The 24,245-nt window shown below is 44.2% G+C and overlaps 1 protein-coding gene across 4 annotated transcripts in view; it reads left to right on the plus strand.

Annotated features, from left to right (window-relative positions):
* Positions 1-24,245, plus strand: part of PPP2R1B (protein phosphatase 2 scaffold subunit Abeta) — a 32,815-nt gene that overhangs the window by 6,941 nt on the left and 1,629 nt on the right. For 2 of the 4 annotated variants that reach the window (XM_014855713.3, XM_044752677.2), the window contains exons 6-15: positions 2,956-3,111; positions 3,321-3,435; positions 3,848-3,918; positions 4,270-4,404; positions 5,210-5,383; positions 6,485-6,545; positions 10,367-10,521; positions 10,901-11,043; positions 11,436-11,527; positions 15,853-15,974. In XM_014855713.3, the coding sequence (XP_014711199.2) occupies positions 2,956-3,111; positions 3,321-3,435; positions 3,848-3,918; positions 4,270-4,404; positions 5,210-5,383; positions 6,485-6,545; positions 10,367-10,521; positions 10,901-11,043; positions 11,436-11,527; positions 15,853-15,974 (1,224 nt within the window). Of the gene's footprint in view, positions 1-2,955; positions 3,112-3,320; positions 3,436-3,847; positions 3,919-4,269; positions 4,405-5,209; positions 5,384-6,484; positions 6,546-10,366; positions 10,522-10,900; positions 11,044-11,435; positions 11,528-11,940; positions 14,317-15,852; positions 15,975-24,245 lie in introns of those variants that run through there. The other 2 variants (XM_044752676.2, XM_070490314.1) reach the window with 2 other exon arrangements.

Genomic DNA, 24,245 nt, shown 5'->3' on the forward strand with positions numbered 1-24,245 from the left:
GACTGTCCTGGATTCGGCCAGTGTTTGCCCCACCCCTGATCTAGAGGCTTCATGAGATTTAGGTTTGATATTTTTGGGGCAATAAGATCACTTCATAGGTGGGGGGTTACTTTTTATCCAGAGGCATGTCATGTCTAGTTGTGGTGTTAGAAGCAATTGATGCTCAAAAAAGTATTAAGTGCTTAATTGTAAAATATGTGTATGTATATTCCCTCCGACCAGTGATAGAATTGCTGCTCTGGGCTTATTCATTCATTGGAAAAGTACTGAGCACCTACTACGCCATTCTGGTGCTGGGATACAGTGTTAAACAAGGCATAGAAACTCCGTCTCTCAGAGTTTACATTTTAATGAAGGAAAACAGATAGGGACCGGCTCCGTGGCCGAGTGGTTAAGTTTCCACGCTCCGCTGCGGTGGCCCAGGGTTCAGATCCTGGGCGCGGACATGGCACCGCTCGTCGGGCCACGTTGAGGCGGTGTCCTGCATCCCACAACTAGAAGGACCTGCAACTAAGATATACAACTATGTACAGAGCAGGGCGGGGTTTGGGAAATAAAGCAGAAAAAGAAAATAAAAAGATTGGCAACAGTTGTTAGCCTACGTGCCAATCTTTAAAAAAAAAAAAAAGAAAAGAAAACAGATAATGGATAAATAAGCAAAATATCAGAGATGAATGCTATGATGAAAATAGAATAGGGTGACATAATGGGGTGATGACAAGGCATTCCTCTAGACGGGCTAGTCAGAAGAAGACTTTGAAGAGATGACATAAACTGAGAGAAAAGAAAAATACGGGCTATGCCCTTTGCTAGAGTGTCAGAGCTCCAGGAAAAGAGACTTCCAGGAAGAAAGGACACCTAATGTAAAGGCCCTAAGGTTGGAACATAGCGGGTGGAAGGCACTGATAAGAGATGAGATAGGAGAAGACAAGCAGGGGCCAGATCATGGAGGACCTTTAAGCCAGAGTATAGAGTTTGGATTTTATTTTCTAGGTGTAGTGGGAATACACCTAGATTTTTAAGCAGAGATATGACTTGATGTAATTTATATTTTTAAAAGATTCTGTCTTCTGGGTGGAAACTGTAGTCATGTGTCACTTAACATCAGGGATATGTTCTGAGAAATGCGTTTTTCGGCGATTTAGTTGTGCAAACATCATAGAGTGTACTTACACAAACCTATTCATGGTATAGCCCACAGCACACCTAGGCTATGTGGTACTGATCTTATGGGACCACCATTGTACACATGGCCTGTTGTTGACTGAAACACCATTATGCGGCACATGATTGTAAATTGTAAGGTGGAAGGTGAGAATAGAAACAAAAAGACCAGTTAGGAGACTTTTGTAATAATCCAGGCAAGAGATGATGGTGAACTAGGGTGGTAGAGTGAAGATGGAGGGAGTCGGGAGAAAGTTTGGGAGGTGGAGTCAGTAGAACTACAGTTGGATTGATGAAGGGACGAGGAGTCAAGGAGATCTTGATTTTTGGCTTTAGCAGCTGGGTGGATGGTGGTGTCGTTGCTGAGATAGAGAAGATTCTGGGGGGAGGAGCAGGTATGGGAAGAAAATCAGGCGTTCTGGAAGGGGAGTAATTGAGTAACAAATATTTATTGGTATATTTTCCCATAGATGATAGGAGTCCCTTGATTTAGCATCATTTTTGGAATCCAGAAATATCTGTATAGCCACTACCAAGAACCTAGTAATAGCTTTTTCAGCCTGGTCATTGAGTGTCAGGCATATAGTAAGTTATTGTTGATCTACAATTTTTTAAATTTGTAATATTTTAGAAAGTGGATGTTGCTGTATCTCTCTGTTGTCTGTATGTATGTGCATATATATATATATATATAAAATATACTTATGTACACACATAACACTTAAAATTTTTGTCTTGTTTCTTCTGGGTGCTCAGATGTTTATATATTTTCTGTTTCTATTTACGTATTTATGATTCCCAAATCTATAGTCTCAATTCCTAATTTCTCATTGATTTGTCTAATTGTATTTTCTACTTGCTTAAAGGACATGTAAGTATCGCATTGACACTTGGCAGTTATGTTTGGAAAGCTGAGTTCATTAATCCCATACCTTTCTAATTTTTTCTGCTCCATTTTTCTAGGCTTGGCCAGTTGAAAGTTATTCTCTCCTTGGTCCTCAGCATTTAAATCTAACGATTTTTTATTGTTATTATGATGAACTCTTAATTTGTTTTCTGTGTATTTCTTTTTTTTTTTAAAGATTTTATTTTTCCTACTTCTCCCCAAAACCCCCCAGTACATAGTTGTATGTTTTTTTTAGTTGTGGGTCCTTCTAGTTGTAGCATGTGCGACGCCACCTCAGGATGGCTTGATGAGCAGTGCTAGGTCCGCGCCCATGATCTGAACCCTGGGCCGCTGAAGTGGAGCGTGCAAACTTAACCACTTGGCCACGGGGCAGGCCCCAGTTTTCTGTGTATTTCTTTCCAAGTCATCATCTCACGCTTGAACTCTTATTCGTGCTGCCCCAAACTGAACGTTTTGAAAACTGAGCTTCCTCAGTGACTCCCCTTTACCCTTATTCTCTTTTTCTGTACTGGTCTGTTATAAACAACTTGTACGAGCATAGTTTTCATTTTATCCCTCAGCAACTTATTATAGTGAGGTTTTGATGATATCATTAAAATGTTCTCCTTTTTTCACTTTATCTTTGCATTTGCATTTCGTCTTCCTTAATAAAAACTGCTCTCCAGCCAACGTAATTACTTTGCTGTTCACTCTTAGAACGAAGTCGTTTTCTACCTTCATGGCTTTCACATGCCATTCCAGGCAAAGTGAGCAGCTATTTCAAGATGTAAAGACATGAGGCTGCATATACTGTAGTTGTATTTCAGTGACACCCACAGCACTGGCCCATACCGCACACACTGCCCCATGGCTCTCCGTAACAGAAAGCAATTTTCTTCCTTTAGGATTCAGTGCGCCTCCTAGCTGTGGAAGCTTGTGTCAGTATTGCCCAGTTACTGTCTCAGGATGACCTTGAGGCTTTGGTGATGCCCACCCTTCGACAAGCAGCGGAAGATAAATCCTGGCGAGTTCGCTATATGGTAGCTGACAAATTTTCAGAGGTAAAATTATTGCACTGATACTTTTTAAGTACTAACAAAAAAAACAAAAACCCACAGATTTGTTTTTGTACCAAAAGTTTCTGAATTAATTCTTCTGAATTGGAAGTGCTTGGGGCAAGAACGTATACATGAAGATTACACTATTTTCTTTTGTTCATGTTAATTATTTTGTTTAGTATACATCAAAACCTGTACAAATTCTTTTATAGCTCCAGAAAGCTGTGGGTCCTAAAATCACCCTAAGTGACCTCATCCCCGCCTTTCAGAACCTACTTAAAGACTGCGAAGCTGAAGTGCGAGCAGCTGCCGCCCACAAAGTCAAAGGTTCGGGAGTTCATTGATGTTGCAGCGTGTGTTCGTTTTGGTGCTAGTTTATGCCACTGAATTTGCATTTTTGTTGTAGAATGTGTTTTCAAATAGAAGTGATTTCAGTGTTTACAAAGATTACATTGTCATATAAAGCTACTCCCTTTATATTTAAAACCAAACCGCCATTTTATCTTGTTTCTGTAAAAAAAAGCCTTCTCAGGTTGGATTGGTGTGATACACAATGGCATGTAGATTGACGAAAAAATGCGTTTATAGTAGGAGCCATTTGTCCTCTGTAGAGCTTATTTAGTTAAACATACAATTTGATTTAACTTGAAACTGTTGATAAACCTGGTTAAATTTCTTCATTTGGATCCTTGTAAATGGCTCTATGTAAGCATTATTTTTTTCTGTTTATCTCTTTTAGAACTTTGTGAGAACTTGCCCATTGAAGGTAGAGAAACCATCATTATGAATCAAATTCTGCCCTATATAAAGGTAAACCTAACTTTAGTTTAATTTTTGTTTTACTCTGCTCTATTTGAACGTAAACCTTACCTCAATTTTTTGTTTGTTTGCCTTAAATCTCTTCGAGTTTAAAGGTGGACAAGGGATGAATGGGACAGATATGTTAATATATGACATTGTTATTTATCTCTTATTAGTGCTTTATAATTGTAAAATGCTCTTTGTTGCATAGGTTTATGTTATCTGACTGACTGTCTGAGGAAACATTATTAGCTAATCACTATTGAAATAGTGTTGTCTTTTTAAATGCCTTGGGAAATGGTATGGAAGTTTCTGTTGTCTTACAAAAAACAAAGGCTTTTAATTTTGATTTTATTTTAGGAATTAGTGTCTGATACAAATCAACATGTCAAATCAGCTCTAGCTTCTGTAATTATGGGATTGTCTACAATTTTGGGCAAAGAGAATACCATTGAACATCTTCTACCTCTTTTTTTAGCTCAGTTAAAGGATGAGGTGAGTCTGACTATAAATTCTGTTGTCTTTGATAGTCAGTGCTTTGGTTTGATTTTGGTTTGGGGTTTCACAAAAATAGAACACAAAATAGAGATGAAGGGATTTTAAAAAGTAACTTATTTTAAACCAGTAACAATCCCTGTGTTTGGGTGTGGGGTTACAAGTTGCCAGAAAATGGGCACAAGGAGCCTTCCATATAGACTTAAAAATATCTGTTCATCCTCTGCCTGATTCCTGCTTATATGTACTGGTTTCTTCTCTTTAAACTTGGTGTATCTTTGTTTACAAAGTTTCTTTCATTTAAATTTAAAGGTAATAATATCAAAATTATAATGATAGCTAACATTTATTGAGTAATACTGTGGGCCAGGCACGATCATAAATGCTTTGTGGGTATCATTACATGTAATCATCACAACAATCTTATGAGGTGTGTCTTATTATCATCGTCATTTTACAGATGAAGAAGCTGAGGCACAGTGAGATAAAATAACTCACCCAAGGTCTCAGCAATGGCATATCTGGGATTTGAATGCATGTAATTTGATTCCAGAGCCTGTGCTCTTTAGCATCCTATAGACTTTTCATTGAAAATTCTGGTTAAGATCAGTTACATTTATGTGCTTTAAATTATTTGTGTACTTGGTTTTAAGTATTTCTTCCAAGACTATACTTTTTTTCACCTGAGTCAGTAGTTTCTTATTTTAAAATTTATTTAGCAGTTTTTACTTCATCCTGATAATAGGAGAATACTGGGCAAAGAACTGGATTTTTATGTGTTCTTTTGGGGCTTGTGTACTTGCAGTGTCCTGAAGTTCGTTTGAATATCATCTCCAATTTGGATTGTGTAAATGAAGTGATTGGCATCCGTCAGCTCTCTCAGTCTCTCCTTCCTGCCATAGTGGAGCTGGCTGAAGATGCCAAGTGGAGGGTCCGGCTGGCTATCATTGAGTATATGCCTCTGCTGGCAGGCCAGCTGGTGAGTATGTGAGCTCCATGAACCTAAGAATAGCATCAAATAGTGGAGTAGATTTACCATGGCATAGGAGGCCCAGATAGCTCCTATGATTATGTTCATTTAGACGCATGAAAGTATGGTCTCTCCTAGTTGCCTGGGGGATGGTTTTTATTTTCATTAGTGCATTAACTTCTAATAAAAAGGTCTTATAGAAACACATTTCACCTCACTGCCACCTAAAAGCAAAGCCATAGAAGAATATAATCAATTTCGTGGTGGATGTAACATAGATTTTGTGATATTTAATGTCTCGGCGGCTTAAATAGTTAATTAAGAGGAAAAGGGAGTATGGTTTAGAGATAGGTCAGCTTTGAATTTTGCTCAGAGCAGCTTCTCTGTTTGCCTATATTCTGAGCAAAATGTCCCTAGAGAGCACTTTTCCTACATACTGCTTAGAGGGAGTTGAGGAATCACCATATGGAAAAAGAGTCTTGAAGTTTGTAGTGGCCACCCGTTGACAGGAAGAGCAGAGCTTGGAGAGCCAGGATGGTTCGTTCCCCCGTGACTCTATGCTGACCCCACTTCACGAGTACTCTTGTGCCTGTTTTATTCTCCCTCCTCTGCGCTCTCCCATCCCAGAAGTACTCTCTTTAATTGGGGATAGCTCTATTTCTTAATGTCAGTTTCTTCATCCTTAAGGATTTATTATGATATTAACCAAAAAGGGAAAAAATTAGAGAATTATTAATATCATTGACAGGTATTTTCTTGGGTAAATTCATTTTTACAAATAATCTAGAGATTTCTTGGCAGACTGTCCACACTGCATTTTTCCTACTTATCTGCAGTCTTGTGTCTGGCTCCTGGCCACCCTATTCTCTTCCACTTAACAGGGCCTGGGGCATCTCACTTATGCTTTTCTTTAAGATCTCTATCCAATAAAATAGATTTATAGTTTGTAAATCAGATCACATGGTATTCCTTTTCTGGCTGGGTCATGAAGTCAACCTATTTGGAAACAAGTGTTTTTTTAGCTTTCAGATCACTTTGGTGTAATATAAATAGACCATCTTGATTTCTAACTTTGAAGATGTGTATTAATGGAATCGTCTGTATCCATAGGGTGTGGAATTCTTTGATGAAAAGCTGAATTCTTTATGTATGGCCTGGCTTGTGGACCATGGTAAGTAAATAAGTTAAAAGCAGATTAGTAATAGAAGACTCATGTTTTTGCATATATCCCATTTTGTTCTTAGATTTTCTTTTTAGAAAGGAATCATAATCTGACCAAGTATTTTGCCTTACCACTGTAGGGGTGAAGAAAGGCTTTGAGTAAGGTCTAGTTATCTTCATCTGAACAAATGTGACATTTTTATTTTTCACCAGTGTTTTTCTATCTTAAATTTTATTTTCTCCATTAAACAATCTCTACTCTGTTTCTTACTCATTCTATTACGTTATTTTCAGACTATCTCTTTTCTGTGTATACTGACTCCTTTCTTATCCCAAGGTCTTCTCCTTGATTATGTCACTGGTGTCTTCTGACACTATAGACTGAGGGACAGGAATTGGAATCAGATGAAAGGCATAGGGGAATAGAATGGCTACTTGGCTTCTTTGAGGTGACATAGAGAAGGAGGTATACAGTAGCACAGTAAAGGAGTCTAGGAGTGGAAGACGTCAGCTGTGACTTAGGACAGAGAGGGCCCAGATTTCTGGTTATGGTGCAAGGCAGGCGTACTGCCCGCACTCTGGCTGCCGCTGCCTTGATGCTGAGAGGGCGAGCTGCAAGCTCAGGGCAGGGTCAGATGGGACAGCATTTAGAAAAAACCTTTTTAAAATATTTTATTTTCTCTTTGCATTTATAACGTAATTCACTTCAAGGATCACGTAATCTTTTTCTTCCAGTGCCACACACTGTGTTACAAAAGAAAACTGCTACTGCTGCTTATCAAAAATATAAGACAGTAGATGTTTTTTATAAAACCACTTTATATGTTAACTTGTTATCAGTTGAGTTTTTGACAAGGTCTCAGGTCTATGTATCTCCTCTTGTCAGCCAGGCACTGGTGGGTGTGAGGAGCGCCCTCTGTACCAGTGAGGTCCAGTGCCAGGCCCCATGTGCAGACTCGGCAGCTTCAGTGTAGTCTGAGACTTGTTCAGATGAGGGCCCTGGGGGCTTATACCATAATGTTCTCTGAGCTTCGGTTCCATATTTTGGTGGATATGATAGGCATCCTGTTTCAGTTCCACAGCATCTTACATATACTTTATGTATTGAGTGTATCCCTGTTCATCTGGGGGTCCTTACGCCTGGATGTTTGGGGGGAGTGGGCATATTTGTGTCTGCTTGTACATACAGGTAGTTTTGTTAAGGGCATATTTGGATCATATGGGAGATCATATAGTTAAGAGTGTGAAGAGGGGTGTGAAAAAATTTGCAAATCTTGTAAAAGTATATATATGCAGATAATTTCATTGTTTTCAAACTAGATTGTGAAGATTTTTTTCTTGTCCTCTAAAGTTACCTTTGTATGGCTTAATTTTTCTTTTCTTTTTAAATAAAACTTAACTTTGGCAAATCATAGAATAGAAATGTCCTCTTTTTAGAAAAAAAGTGCTTATATTATTTCTGATGCATATTTTAGTGGGAATGACATGTCCCAGCAGATTATTCTACACTTTCTTTGAAACCTGGCATTCTAGATTTATTCTAGATTTATTTTGAGGAACTTTTAAAGTCATAATGTTCCACAAAGAATTAAATTCCTGACACCCTTTCTATGTAGGATTGCTCTGTCTATGCAAGTTCTTCCTCTTTTCTCTGATTTTTTTCTTCCAATTTGGGAGCAAGAGAGACTTGTTTATTTTTCCGTAGCAGAATAGTGAAGCATTCTTTAAACCAATGAAATGTCAGGTCTGAAATTGTCTCATACTTAGTCACACCAGTTTTTTGTTGTTTTGTTTTTGCATTCTAGATAACTGATATGTAGTGATCACTGATCAATTAAATTTTTTGACACTGTTTTCCTGATTGTTAGACTACTAAAAGAATATTGTGAAAAATCTCGAGAAGTATAAGGAAGAAAGTATCACTCACCCCCCTCCCATGGTTGAGTGGACAGTGTTGATCAGAGGGAGGAATTTAGAAGGAGAATTTATTTTTTATAGGAGAAAGGAAAAGTTATCAAAGTCAGTGTGAGCACATACTGTGTTAGACATTCAGAGGAAGCTTGCAAGTCCAGCTAGACCTTGAGGGGAGAGGGAAAGAGAGAGACAAAACAAGGAGAGAAAACAGGCAGAACTGTGGAATGGTTTGCATTCTTTGGCAACAAAATTGAGAGGAGCCAAGAACATAGTAGGCATCTGGCCAAGGAGAGTGGAGTTCAGTTAAGACTTGGGTCAAGGCGGAGTGTGTTTGCGCTCCGTCTCTGGTTACTCTGGCAGCGAGGTCTCTTCCTATGGTAATGGCATTAGGATGAGAAAAACCTCAAGCAAATTAACAAGGAGAATGAGAGGAGAAGACGCAGGAGCTCTAGCTGGCTCCACCTTAGGGGGAGGAGATTGTGCCAAAGACAATGACTGAATGTGAGAGGAGGAAATTTGTATATGGGTGGAACACTTGACTTGAGCTTGCTCCTTAGAGCGTGCTGGTGGATAGTACTGACAGGTTGCTTCTCCCATAGACTTTGGTCAGGTTGCATGCTGGTAATTATATAGTTCCTTGGCTATGCTGTCTTGCTGTTCTCATCAGTGGCATTGCCAAAAAGGATCTATAAACTGGGAAGAGTTGGGTATTTCCTGTCCAGAAGCCTTGTATAAACTGTCCAGGATTAGGGCTGTAGCTTGGATAGCTATTCTTGCCCATTCTATCACCCAGGAAGGTTGGGCCTACCTGGCGAGAGAAGTAAAACAAGGAATCAGTGCCCACCACCCAGGTTTATTACCTAACCCCAAATTTTGAGTCTTATTGGACCTGTCTTTGTTCAGTGCTGTATATATCAACTAGTTGTTGAGAAGATAGTAGCTCAGGCCTTTATTATCCACATTTATGATGTCTTTGATAAATGATCTGCTAGGGAATTGTTAGATGCTAAAGTAGGTGCATTTAGACACAGAAGACATTGACGTGTTTTCTCAACATAAACATTTTTAAGGGAAAAGAGGCAAGTTGGTCTGAAGTCTTTATTTGCTATTGTGTAGATGACCACAGTGACCTCTGAACGACCTCCTTGCTGCCTGGGTCTTCTCAGCTGTTCTTGCTGCTGCTGGAATAGGCTTGCTAAAATACCACATTGGTCATTGGGTCACAACTTTGCTTTAAAAACCCATCATTGTTTTCTTTACAAAGTCTAACTTTAGCCTTCAAGATGCTCCGTGTTCCTGGTCCACCCTAACTGTCCAACCTTGCAGTCTCATAGATTTCAGTTTTTTCCTTTGTGCCCTGGATAAATTTTTTGCCCTTTCCAGGAATTCCTCCCTTCTTCTATTTACACAAATCCTCCTAATCTTTGAGGCCCACTGCAAGGCCTTTCTTTCCTGAAGCCTTCCTAGACCTCCCTTATTGTCTCTTCTCTAAACTCCATCTGCCCTCACGGTCTTCACCAGACAATTTCATACTTCGTGGTAATGAGTCTTGTACCATGTGGCTTCTTGGAGTGCATCAGCTTTCATTTCTCTGACAGTGTACGATTTTTGAGGGGAAGTGTCTTACGTATTCTTTCTGTAACACATAGCACGTGGTAGGCACTCATATTCATTAATTAATGACGCCTATAATGAGTTCCTCCTTTTCCTTGGACATATTAGACATTTTGAAACTATAATAAGACTAAATCAGTGTATTATTGGTCATAGCTGAGCCTGTTTCCATTGCAGTATGACTGAATTTGGAGTGTGTTTGCAGAGTTTTGGTTTTGGTCTACCTTTGATGATAATGTACATAAACTGTATTGTGCTTGTAATGTAAATAGCATGACGATGTTTTCTTCACCTCTTCTGCAGTATATGCCATCCGTGAAGCCGCCACTAGCAACCTCATGAAACTAGTTCAGAAGTTTGGTACAGAGTGGGCCCAAAATACCATTGTTCCCAAAGTGTTAGTAATGGCAAATGATCCTAATTACTTGCATAGAATGACCACTTTATTCTGCATTAACGTAAGTATTACATAGCTATTATTGCTAAGCTCAGGTGTTAAAGCAGTTATTCAGGACTGTATTTCTGAATTCTGTGTGTTTTGTCTTCTATTTGGAATATATTTCTTACACTGATTAATTTGGACAGTTAGAAGATGAGAGAAAATGTCAGTTTTTAAATTCATGTTAAAATCTACAGTAGTCAAGTCAGTTGTGAATTCTGGTTTAATTGGGACTCTTTGAATGCTACCTGGTATATCCTTTATTCAGATGCGCAAACTAGAAACATTTTCCTGTTAGTCAGTTACTTACTTATTAAATATTAATTTGTCTCTTTAGATTTTGGGGTATTTTAAAAAATAAAAGTGTTTTAAACGTGCCCTCTTATTTCTTTTTCTAGGCACTGTCCGAAGCCTGTGGTCAAGAAATAACCACTAAGCAGATGCTGCCCATCGTCTTGAAAATGGCAGGAGACCAAGTAGCGAATGTCCGTTTCAATGTGGCCAAATCTCTACAGAAAATTGGACCAATTCTAGATACTGAGTAAGATTTTAGTTTATTCAGTTGTTTTAAAAGTAGATTGAAGTTTTTACGTTATAGTGGGGAATAATAGCCAAAATTAAATTCAGTGGTTTTCACTTTACCTAAGATGTGGCTTTGTATAAAGAAAATAATAATAAAGTAATTTAACAACTGTTTTTGAGGGTGTCCACTTTGACTTTTATATTTAAGCTCTGTATATGTGTAGATCATTGCCTGGAGCTAATTCTGCTGAGAACTTGAGAAATTATTTAGTACTTGTCGAGTTTATATTATAGGTATTTTAAAGTACTCTTTTATTTTAAACTTTAAAAATTACCATAGAGCATATATACCATAGAGCATTTCTCTGGTCCAGAAGACTGCTGCTCACAGATAATACTGTTGGATTTTAGGGCTTTGCAGGAGGAAGTTAAGCCGGTACTGCAGAAGTTAGGCCAAGATGAAGACATGGATGTCAAATACTTTGCACAGGAAGCAATAAGTGGTATGTCTTTTTGATTTTGCCTGCAGCTTTTGCTTGGGTTAAGAGGGTGTGAATGATGTTAAGTGGCAAGGCGATAAGCACATGGGTGACGGGGAGGGAGGTGAGCTCCTGGAATGTGTGTGCCTCTTTGCGTAGAACCTTCTTGGCCCACCATTAAGCAGGCCAGTCTCTCAGTTCCGTGTCTAGGGCTAGGTAGGAATAAGATTCTTACTGGTAAGAAGAGTTTTTCATTTGAATTGTAATCAGTTTTTAAAGTTTAGCTTTTGGTTAGCCTGGCAGAATATAATGAAACTGACCGTAATAACAAGCTCATAGTGTCATGCTTTTGGATCATTGTTGTCATGCTTAATAGTCACATAGATAGTTCATGAACTTTCTGTACCATTAACTTGATTTTGTTTGGAATTTTCCAGTGCTTGCGTTGGCATAATGAGGAACAGGAGGGAAAAGACTTTACTAAATTCTTATCACAGATTTCTAGTCAGTGTGTTCTTAAACTGGGTGGAGAAAAAATGGAGAACCTTCAAGACCTCATCCAAGCAAATGGCAACAACAACTTAACGAGAAATCAAATTTCGGTGACTTGATTCTTTCTAAAGATGAAATGGGATTGTTTTTTACTCGTCTCCCTTGTTGGGATAATAATATTTAGAACCATTTTTGTTGTTTGTGACCAATTCCTGACACTTGATACAGTCATTTCTTGATTGTCTCCTAATGATTTATCTGGTACCATCTGGGCTCCTGCATCCTCACTGTTTAATCAGGCCTCAGCCACTTAATATTCCCGACCAAGTGTGGATGGGTTTGGACCCAGACATGGAGTGGAGTGATTCCCTTGATGTTTACATGTGTCTGTGTGTCTCTCCATCATTCCAAAGTTGAATGTACATGGTTTAGAATAACTTATTTTATAAACACTCTATTTGGGAGACACATCAAGATTTAACTGTAGTGAAAGCCACATTTTTTTTTCCTGGATAATGATGGTCTGTGTCAGTGCCTCCCATGAAGGGGAATGTGAAAACTCAGGGTTTATGTGCTGGTTGCTTGGGTTTTTATTTGCTTGATTTTGACTGTAATCATGTCATTCAGAAACCTGAAGTGCAGACGCATCTTGCTGCTAACGTGTGATGTTGCAACCTAACTGAATTTCACCAGCTCTCCACTGTGATTGCATTCCAAAATTCTCTCTCTCCATGCCCTGAGAAACTTAAAATTTAGTGCCTCCCAATAAGCAGTAGTTGTACTGTTGCATTGCAAGATTGCAGTTTTGTATTTCTAATGAGTAAAGGAACCACTGGTATAATCCTGGGAGCACTTCCTGCTCTTTACCTGGCTCTGCTTCCAGCTGTGTGAACATCTGGTCTTTGCTACATTGTACTTTCCAAACTGAAGTTCATTACTAATTCTTTTGTATGGGTGATGTTGGAATCTAATCATTTGAAATGTTTATTTTTCTACCTCTACGGTAAAACCTCATTAATTTTTCCTAGAATTTGATAATGAGTTAAGCTAAGGGTTTGCTGAAGTGAATTAACAGTATGTAAGGAAGCCTGTTGTGTCTGAACTACTTAAACAGTAATTAAACAATATTCAAGCTCTCTTTAAAAAGCACCCCTTTACTAGTTGATATGCCAATTACTAATCACTCTTTTCAATTATATTAAAATGCCTTCCATGAGGATCTTTGAGGCCACATCTTTTTTCACATGCATTCAGTTTACTCTTTATCCCTGAAATATATACATATGTATTTCATGGAGAATTTAAATATTTTTTTAAATGTTTATTTACATTTTTCACCTAATCGAACTTGCCTTGTCCTAATGAATTTTAATTAATGAGGTTTTATTGTAGCTTCTTTTTCTCTCAGCGCATCTTGCTGTGTAGTTTGCTTGTTTCCATTTTGGTTTTTGAATTCTTTCGTTGATTCACAACTCTTTTTTAAACCCAGGGAGCCCTGTTCTGTTTTGTGAAGGCCCAAAGACTCCTAAAAAAACTTTGTACATTAAACTGTTACATAAAACCAAGGCTGACCAAATACTTTCAAGTTTGTCTTTCCTTAGAAAAACAGAACATTTTAAATCAGAAATTATCTGCCTGCATTTAAAACTGCCAAATTATCTTATATTAAGTTTCTATTTTATTACTTTTTAGGCTAAGGATTGAATATTTTCCTAAGCAAAAATCTTTTCTGTGTTCTGATTTTAATAACCTATTATGATGTGAACATTTTCATTTTAGTCTCATGGCTCTTTCTATGTTTTATCACCTGCAGGTTATGTTCCTCCTTTGAAGTGCACATTTGAGAGACTGTTGTCTTGATTCTTGTAATGAATATGCACAACCATTGCTTCACTCTGGGGCTGGAAGTGCTGTTGGTTTTGAATGCCCGTGTGTTCCCCACCCCCCGGGGAGCCCTGTGGGTTGGCCTTCCCCCTAAGACTGTGGTAAAGGGGAGACAGGGAGCCCTGCTTTCTCAGGCCTGGGTCAGAGAGCTCAGCAGGGCCCTGTCTTTTGGGTGACCCCTTAGAGACTTCATTGTTTCTCTCTGACTTAAACAGGGAATCCTTTTGTTCCTCCTCAGAAGAATTGTTCTTTGGCTCCTAACTTGGTCATTTTCTCCCTGGATTAGTTTTCCTATCTTGATGTCACCAGAATGTGAGCTCCAGGAGCTCTGTAAGGGCAGGGATTTGTGTCTGTTTTGTCTTCTGCTGTATCGCCAGCACCTCGGTGAGTGTCTGGTGTACTCAGTAGGTGCTCAATAAAATTGTGTTCAATGAATTTCTGAAATCTGTCCTCTGAAGTGTTGCGTGCATGGAACAAGTCATCAAAGGTACCAGACTGCATCTCATTCTCCCATCAACACAATAAAAGCATTTGAATGCTCTTAAGAAACGAGCTTTATGTGGCTCTTCTCAAGTCCCCCATCTTAGGCAAAAGTTGCCTGTGGATATGTACGATTACCTGGAATGTATGCTGTATAGTTTTTCATCTAGGCAGTTTTCATCAGTCTGGTCGATAGGAGAGTCCAGCAGAGACATACATGCAAGTGTATGCCAATAAAAATGTCTCATCAACAATGCAACTCACCTTAGTGTTTCTGAGATTTGTGTAGAAAAAAATCACCCCTCACAGGTTTAAGAGACCAGATCTTCTTTATGCTGCTGAGAAGATACGAACCTGAAGATGTGTCCTGTTTCATGAGAACAAACAGGTTAATATGAGGTTTCTAATGAGGCTTTGTCAAAATAATAGTTAGCCCTCAGCTTGGGTAAGTACCACAGGTTGGCCACTGTGATGCAAGGCCCTGGGGGTCTTTGCTGGACAACTGGTCCTGCCTCAACAGAGACAGAAGCCTGACCTTTGAGCTGTCTTATCCAGGCATCCAAGAGACTTGCATAGACCTTCAGGGGAACACACATGTCCCTCCTGACCCAGTGGTTAAGCTATGGCAATGCTCTCTTGTTGCAATTTTGTTATTAATCGCTGTGTTGTCATGGAGTTGAAAGTCTGGTGCTTTCCTGTAGAAGTCACATTGGATCCAGCCCCTAGGGATGGCAGGGCAGGTGGCCAAACAAGTTGGGTGCTTGTCCCACCCTCTGACTTACATTCCTTTGGCAATGCCTTCCTCTGGCACTCTTCCCTACAGCCTCCTAGTACTCCACTGCTTGGATATAAAACTGGAGGGGGCGGGAGCTGTTACCTGCGCTCCTTGCTTTAACAGATGAATCAATTGTGGTCTGATGTTATGTAATTGCCCTCTGATTCTCTTGTATTCCTGTTTCCATCCAGTTCCTTGCTTCTCTTTCCTGTTCACTCACATGTCTTCAGTCCTCTTTTGTACCTAGAATAGTCTCACTATTCCCCATTTGCCTCCACGAGCCTGCTGTTTCCAGGAAATTACATAATGTTCAGTTGAGATGGAAATCTTCTGGAGGATGAAGAGAGTTTAATTACTCATTGGGTAGAAAAGCCAAGTCATTTCTTTCTCCAGAGTTGTTCTCTTAAACTGATATAGCCAGTTCTGAAAGGAGTCAGGTCTTTTCTGTCTGGTTTGGGCCCTGTAGGCTGTCAGTGACCAAGATGGGGAGCACCGAGCTGGCACCGTAAGGCCCAGTGGGAGGCACTTTCCATGGCTCTTGAGGGAAAGGCACCTTCAGTAAGGTCCTGGGTTGAACTAGCTTTCTCTGCACAGGGACCTGTGTGCTTCCCCACCTCAGTGCTGCAAGGGCAGGGCATCCTGGCTAGGGAGGCAGGTGGGCTTAGGAGGGCTGGACTCTGGTAAGGAACAGTTACAATGCCACTGTCTGTATCTCTAGTGGTGGCCCAAAGGCTGAGGAAGCTAGATTTTCCTGTGAAGGACAGTGATGAGCCCAGCGTCCCTGGGGCTGACAAGAACCACTTCTGGAGACCTAGAGGGCCTAGAGAGGACACTGGGAAGGTAAGTGCCCCAGACACCCAGGCCTGAGTCCTCCCCTCTCATGGGCTGAGGGGTGGGTGGAGGGCAGCCAGCATGGCCTCGTGCTACAGGAGGCTAGGCAGAGAAGCAGGACCTCTAACTCCCTGAGGGGACAGTCAAGTTTTTAGGGCCAAGAGAGTCTATTTTTAAAGCCTGTTGTTGTTTCTTGTCCTTTGTTCTGGGAATGCTCTCTTAGGAGTCGGGTGGGCTTTCCAGAGCTCTGTCACTCCTGTGGTTTGAAGACTCCCCTCCCCCGTCAGAGACAGCGAGGCCCATGCAGAGGACGGGTGCTTTGGTGAAGAGTTGCTTGTAGAAATGGGCTGTTCCCACTTACCTCTCAAAATTTAGACAGTTTTTATTTGCTACAATTCCTCTCAGTCATTTCTATTCAAGTAAAAAACCATGCCTGTCAGTTTTACTGTGTAATAGACTGAATGTTTTACAAGCCCTATTTGATGCAACTCTGGAGAAGGTGTGCAAAAGTTTAAGTTCAGCAATTGGGGCTGGTGCTAGCCACTGCCCTGGAGCTATTACAAAGGCCATAAATGCGCAGAGGCTCTTGGCTGCCCTGTGCTGACACCAGGCTGCGTTTCGTTCATTCTGAAGATGGCATTCTCACCTGCTCCAGTGGGTTTGCTTGGTAAGATTCTAACATCAAAGTTTGCCTTCTGAATCTTCATGGCTGTTCCTTCATCGTATGTGAATTGAGGCTATGAGAACTTTTCCTGTTGTCCCGGCCCTAAGCTGCGGTCTTTCATCTTAGAATGTTCTCCCCTTCCTGCAGGCCGCACACTGTTATCCCAGGGCCTGAGCAGCCAGGCGGGTCTGGTTTGGGCAGCTTTGGGCTGTTTCTGCAGTGGCTGCACTGCAGGAGGAAGTCCTGGGGTCACAATGCCACTCACAGCCTCAGCCATCGCCTGGGCCCTGACAGATGCCTGGGGTGGTCAGTCCTTTACGTCCTTACGTCTATTTCATAGAACTTGGTCTTAGGGAAGACACCTTGGCCAAAGGACTGGGAATAATAATTATATACTTTTAAGCCTAAACCATAGACTTCCTTGGGAAGAAAGGAGTTATATTTTCCTACAAATTCAGGATCAACTGGCCATGCCATTAAATGACGGTATGCCTCTGGCCAGAGCATGGAACAGTTGATGAGACTGCTCATGGCAGACTTACTCAGGTATGTAGGTGACCCCGTGATGGCCACAAGCTGTGGTAGCTGCTGTTCCTTGAGCCTCGAGCTCGGTAACTGTGTGCAGGCACCTCGTCTCAAGCACTTGGCAAATCTCTTCTCATCCTCACAACCACCCCGAGGGGTAGTGCTGTCAGCTTTGCTTTTCAGGTGGCTGTGAACCTCCCCCGAACCCTGTCATATCTACTGGGGGGTCTTTTCCAGCTGTGGAGGCCCGCAGTGCTAGGCCTCTGAGGCTGCAGATCATTTAACCCAGAAAAATCCCCTGCCCCGTGACTCAGGGAGCCCTCCCTGTGTTTGTTTCACTTAAGGAAAATGACCCGAGGGTGAGATGGAAAGGGAATTGGCTGTTGCCAGGCAGAGCCCTGCGTGTCAGGGGCCAGCAGCCAAGTGAGTGATCCAGGAAGTCATCCAATTGCAAACCAGACATTGTTCTTAACCCTTCACTCACTGTCTGGTGCAGAGCAGTCTCGCCCATCTGCCCAAATGGGGTCAGAGTGAACCTTGGCTGCTGAGAGCCCTGGGAACTGTCCTCAGTTCTGGGCTAGGCTCTGGGCCCTGTGGGAGCTATTTAGCATCCCCAAGCTTGGGCCTGCGACTTGCTCCAAGAGAGAACAGCCCCAAGGGGTGAGAGCCAGTTCCTTTTGGTGAAGGAAAGGTACCTGCTTGGTTACTCAGAGACTGGCCCTTGGGGTTTGCAGAGCAGTCTGTACTCTGGATGTTGCACGTGCCCCACATGCAGGACCTGCCAGGAAGGAGTGTGGCCACCTTGCACTCCCTGCCAGCCCTGGGTCAACTCAGCTGCTCCTTCCTGGTGGTGGCAGACAGGTGGTCTCCCCTCCTAGTCAGGTGGGACTGCCCTCCTGGACGGTCCACGGGTTGCTCTGACGACAGGGCTGCTGACGGGCCTCTGTCAGGCGAGGGTTAACAGAGGATTTGTTTATTGAATCACGAAGAAGCTGTCACATGATTTTAATCAAAACACCATTTCCCTGACAACAGTGATGTCAGTCTTGTTATTGCAGGAAGGAGCAGCTGTGAGGGACAGTCATTCTCCACCCCGAGCCCAGGTTTGGAGACTGAAATCAAGTGAAGCATCCATAAATGCAGGCACTGATGTACCGAATGCACCCTCCTTTTCCTCTTCTCTCTGTGCGAGCAGTCTGTCTTGCACAGACACTGGCCGGAGCCCGCCCCTTGCACCCGGAGTCTGCTGAGATCTCACCTTCTGCACCCCTTGCTGCTTCTAACTTGTTTCTACTTCTGGTTTTTCCAGTTTTCCTTATTTTCCCCAAACTCAGTCGTTTGGGCCCCTGGGATCTCTGGCTTTTGCCTTCTGGCATCCGTCTCTCCTCCATGTTCTAAACCAGCACTTGCTGGTGAACCAGGCAGTTCCGGCTCGGCTGAGGTGGGGCCCATTCTGCAGCTCAGGAATCCCAGCTCTTTCAGGAGCCAGCTTCCTGGGGGAGGCAGGGCTGCCTGTCCTGTCCTTGTCCCTCTTGACAGCAGGTTAGGAGGGCCTATGTGCTGCCGGAGGGTCTCCAGGGCATTTCTAAGGAGCTTGGCTGTGGATGACTGAAGGGCGGGAGCTCCTCCAGGGCCAACCTCGGGCTGGGGGATTAGTTCTCTTGAACGAGAGGTCTGTGTGCATCTCCCTGAGGGCTGGCAGCAGAGGTCAGTGCAGGGAGGTCAGCACTGGGCCGGTCACAGGCCCAGCCAGAGCCGTGTTCTCCACTGTAGGGGCTAGGGGCTCGAGCGGCTGTCTGCAGAGAAAGACCTCCCAGGCCCTTCAACGCTTCTCCACCAGGAGCTTGGCCTAAAAGTTAGAGATGGATAAGACAGGCCTTCTAGGTGGGACCTGGATTCTCGTGGATGTTCTTATGTCTGTGGTACCCATGGCTGGCGCTGCCCAGAACTCTTCACAGAAAATAAAGACATCCTGGGCAAAGTTCTTGGTTCTCAACGTGGACCAGGTGTTCAGAAGAGGGCACCCACCGTTTAATCTGTGAAGAGATTTCACAGGCACCAAGCAACCGTTTTCTCTGTCTGGTGTTGGGACAGTCAAGAGTTAAATGAAAGCAAGACAGGTGGAGGTGAGGTACGCTTTCTTGGTGGGCAGTGCTATGTCAGGCTGCGCTGGACTCGCACAGTAGCCTGCAAGTTAAGTCAGCCAGTCTATGTTCCCAAGTTACCGTGGGGAATAATGAGCCTTTGCGATGATTTGCTCAGGTTAGTGGCTGGGCTGGGAGTGGTGCCAGGAGCTGAGGACTCAGTCAGAGGTTCTTTGCTGCCTCCCAGGCTGTTCCTGGCAGAGAATGGGAAGGCACCACCATGCCCGGGTGGCCTTTCTGGCCAGGGTGGCTGCTCCAGGGGGTGGGCTGGGGGAAGCTTGGCCCGGCTTTCCCAGCCTTGGTCCTGGCCAGGCCCTCCTTGCCAGGCCCTTTCATCCCTGGGGCCTCTTCCAACGGCCTGCCTGCCCTTTGGCCCCCTTTGTTGGCACAGGGACCCTGCTAAACCTTTGGGCTTCTCTAGTGACCAGAGGTCAGTTCTAGTGGGTCCCAGACAAGTCAGCTGAACTGTAAACCCATCCTTCGCATGGCGTGCTTCTAGGAAAGCTCTGGGGGGTTTTCCCTCAGTTCAGTTGTGTCCCACTTGCCAACCGTGCGGGCGGCCCTGGCATGGTAATGGACTCCTGAGGGTCAGAGTTCTCAGTCAGGCCTCCTTTGGGGCATCTCAGGCCCCATTATTCTCTCCTCTTTGGGGAGTGAGGAGAGAGACTGAGTCAGAAACTCTGAAAGCCTGCCTGATGAAGAGAGTGACTCGATTTTCCCTTGGAGAGGTCAAATCCCCAATGCCTCATTTCTTCTGAGCCCAGATTTTCTGAGCTTTCTGCCTGGCCAGCTCTTGGAGGTTCAGCTGCAGGGGATCCGCTTCCCATGGTGTGGTGAACTCCCTCGCCTGATCTGGGCTCCTTGCTTCATGGCTTAGCCCTGCACCTGCTTTGCCTGGGCTTCAGACCCTGCCAATTCAGACCAGCTCTGAGTCAGTCCTGCTGGGGAAAGTCCCCTAGAAAGGTACCCGAAGGGAGGTAGCAGTGCTCCCTAGGGGTATTTGCAACTGCAGGTCCAGAGGAGTTCAGCTGTGCTGGGGGGCTGGGACGTCCGAGCAGGAAGGCTTGTTCTAGTGGAATGGCTGGAGACACACGGCAGGCTCCCCACTAGGCCTGGCCTGGCTTTCGGGTTTGGCCTCAGTGGTTTGTGGTCATAGCTATATACCTGGGTGGGGGCAGGGCTGCCAGTGAACCCTTCACTTCAAGACCCACATTTGTCTCCCAAAAGGACATCGTAAAGGATGAAGCCGTGTGTAGGTATGCTGTCCCTTCAGAGCTGCTCAGTCTTGTCAATTATTTGAAGTGACATCATCACTGCTGAGGCTGAAACGAGGACAGAGTCATCTCTCTTCAGCCCCCTGGGCAGAGCAGCTGTAGCCTGTGCAGGTGACATTTATTTTGCAGCTACGTGGCACCCAGGATTTAGTGCACAAAGCCCAGAACTTCCTCCCATGGTGTGCCGGGGCTGCGGGCAGAGCACAGGGCTCTCTCCCTTACCTGGATTCCCCCAGGGAGGGATTGGAACACTCAGCAGGGAGAGTGCCGACAAGAACTGGAACTCTGAAAAGGCCCGAGGGGTCGTGCTCTTTCTCAGTCAGGGGTTAGAAAACCCCTCTAACCCCATGAATGGGCCTCAGGGAGTCCAGAAACTAACTCCTCCCCTGAAATTATCTGTCCAAGGTTGTATGTCTGTGTACATGTTTCCTGGGAAGAGGGTCCAAAGCTTTTATCAGCATGTCAAAGGGATCTGTGAAACCTCAATTTGCGAACTAGTAGGGTAGAAAGGAGCAGATGGCCAAGAACGGAACCTTGGGGCTCTGTTACTACCCTGCCTGGGAAGGGCCCTGACTAGCGGGGACAGGTGTGCTCTGGTGAGTGGCACTGCAGACACTGCCTCCTTTTGGAGTGTGGGCACTGTCAGCGAGCTCTAGGCCCTGAGCCCTGCCAGGCAGAGGAGTTCAGGTCTCCCTGGCCCCAGTCTCTTCCTCTACCCTGCGCTGAGCCTTTGGCTCATGAGAGCCACAGAACTGAAGGATGTTCTGGATAATGTGGAGGTTGCGCTTGACTGGCCGCTGAAGTTCCGGCCAGTCTCTGCTGGCAGGCCTGTTATTTTTGCCTGGACGCTGGACGCTGGGGTTGTTTTTGGCAATACAAATAAAAATGATGGAGAAATTTGGTGGGAAAGGGCAAAGTCTGCAAAACATCGTTACTGAAATTAAGCGCCTTCCTTAAAAAAAAAAGCAATTGAAACTCTGTGTTACTGAATTCTTGGGCAGCCAAACAGGGCTAACAGCCATTTTGGGGCAGGACTGAGCACTGTAAGTGGGGCTGGGGCAGCAGAACAAGCCTATGGAGAGGGGGCTCTCCTCCTGCTCTTGGTTGGCTGCTCCAGTCTCCCACCCAGCCGGCCAGGCGGCCAGCAGATGATCCCTCAGTTTGGGAACTGTCTCAGCTCTATAGCATGGGCTCAACTGGAATGATGTGCGTGAAACCAAATCTCAGTTGAACTTGCTGCCAGAAAGTAGGATTTAATACGCCCTTTCACTCGGGCTCTGGCATGAGAACAGGTCCCGAACGCATGAGAGCGGCCCCAAATGCTCAGCAAATGGGTTCTGCAGCATCTGAGGGAGGGCACTGAGCTGCTGCCTGTGCTGTGAGGGGTCCCCAGTGTGTGTGCGCGCGTGCATGTGTGCACGCACGCCGGACGGACGCCTTGTGCAGGCCCCAGAGAATACGTGCTAGCATAAGTCGCAGGGTCTTGCTGCACCTCCCCCCCTGCCCCTTGCCCTGCAGCTGGTTTGTCCTGGGGGAGCCCAATTCCCCCCCGCTCCTCTGCTGCTCCTGCTGCCTCTCTGAGTGGCCCGGAGCACCAGGCAGCGCCCAGCCAGCTTTCGTCAGCGCTCTGCGGCGGCTAACGTGTACTCAGGCGACTTGGGAGCGAGGTATTATTTACCCTGCTGACGTCAATGAGAACATATTATCCACTGTCCTTTTCTGTAGCCTGAAATGAGCATCAGCACTTAGGGAACACAGCCACCTTCCATACTTCAAAAATCCCACCCGAGGCCTGACGAGGTGAAGGCCCTACCTCATCCGCCTGACATGCATCTCACCCAGGCTCTTAGAAAAGAACTTTTTATTTTAATTCAAGAGGGTGGAAACGTAAAAACAGTACATTTTCTTTGCAGAAAATTACCCCCATTTAAATTACTGTTTGATACAAAGATCATTTATTAAACCACATTTTAGGCAATTTTCTAACATTGAGTGACAGGTTACATTTTGATTTTTTCACATTGGAACTATTATGATTTGCACTCAAAATACAAAGCTATTGAACTCACCACTTTTTCTTAGTAATTAATAAAAAAGCACACAGGAAAAATAACTACAATTAGATTAACTTTATCAAAAGTAACTCACAAACCAAACATCCAGCAAAGGCCACCCTCCTCCCTTCAGCAATAAGCAAATATTCTTGCCGTTTCTACAAAGTGCAAATAACTCCGGATCACTTTTATTTCTTAAACTGCAGTCCCCAAAGAGAAGCAAATCTCCTTTTCTCTCTGCTGCTTTTGCCTTCGGAGATGCTGGTGGAGGCGGATTTCTTTTACCCTTGGTGGTGGGAAGGCCTCCCCACTGGAATTTCCTTGACTGAGCGAATCTTCGACAGACAGGCATCCCACAGCCAGCGGCGAGTCCCAGGTCTCTGTAGTTGCTAATGTAACATCATTCCAATCTGGGGTCATATTTTTCCAGGATGTTATTTTGCACTTCTATTTTTAAAGCTCCTGCCTACCCACCCACTTTGCCTCTGAAAAGACAAAATCTTCAATCAAAGTATGTTATTTGTTTTAACCCTACAAGTGTCTAATTGGCATTTCTCCTCGATGGGCCTTCACTGTAAAGAAACGTTACGCCCCTCCTCAGGACCAGGCTGGGTCCATGATTCTTCTCTGTGCAGCCCCCTTTCTTGGGGTTGGGTTTGTTGGCCTGCAGTGGGGGCCCAGAGCTGTGCAGTTTGGCCCCTTGGCAATCAAGGAAGGGTGGGTCCTTCTATCATATGCTCCTGTAGGAAATCACTATATCGCGCAACTTGGAGAAACTAGACATGTTGATGTGAACCTAACTTCTGTAGTTAACTGGACACTGGAAGGATGGCAGCCTGTGGGGTCTGTGTCCCCTTAGCCTTGTTCATGCAGGGCCACCTGGACAACTGCAGTTGTCACCTGGAGGGCACCTCTTTCCCAAAGCCAAGCAGCTGTCAAGTGGACAACAAGGTTGTGGGGACAGTGTCACATTCACCCAATGCTTCACCATGATGGGGACTCTGTTTATACAGCTGTTTGCTCATGAAGAGTCCACTGCTACCAAGGAGGGCAAAGGGCGCCCAGCGAGAAGCCGGAAAACCCACGAGCTTGTCCTGGCCGCTCCGCACACGAGCTCTGTGCACTTGGACAAGTCACGTCAACAAGTCATGTGTTTGCCAAGAGCTTGGCTTTCCTCAGCTGTAAAATGAGGACTCTACCTGCCCAAATGACTCCATGGAATTGTGAGGATCAGAAGAGCTGGCCTGTGAAAGTGCTGGCCTATCGGTGCAGGTGTCAGCTATTGCTCCTCTCCCCAGGCGAGTGGAACGTCGGGCAGGAACCGGCACAGTGGGCGCTGGCTAGGGCGCTGCTGCCTGTTGCTCAGTGTCTGCAACGGTAGGTGCCGTCTCCTGCCAGACGTGTCGAAATCTGCCCAGATAAGATGTGGTGTAAACTAGGGTGGCTGTGAGCCTTCTGGAATCAGCCAGGCTACCTTAATGGGGAAAAAATGGTAAAACAAGTATGTGAGGGGCACTGTGAGACCAGACACTCTGAGGCAAAAGGGGCTTTGGAAGGCCAGCCTGTGTTTATCCTGCTGCCTTCCAGGGGCCGCAGGCCGAGACAGAAAGGGCTCCGTA

This window comes from Equus asinus, chromosome 20, assembly GCF_041296235.1.
Source record: "Equus asinus isolate D_3611 breed Donkey chromosome 20, EquAss-T2T_v2, whole genome shotgun sequence".
NCBI classification, from domain to species: Eukaryota; Metazoa; Chordata; class Mammalia; order Perissodactyla; family Equidae; genus Equus; species Equus asinus.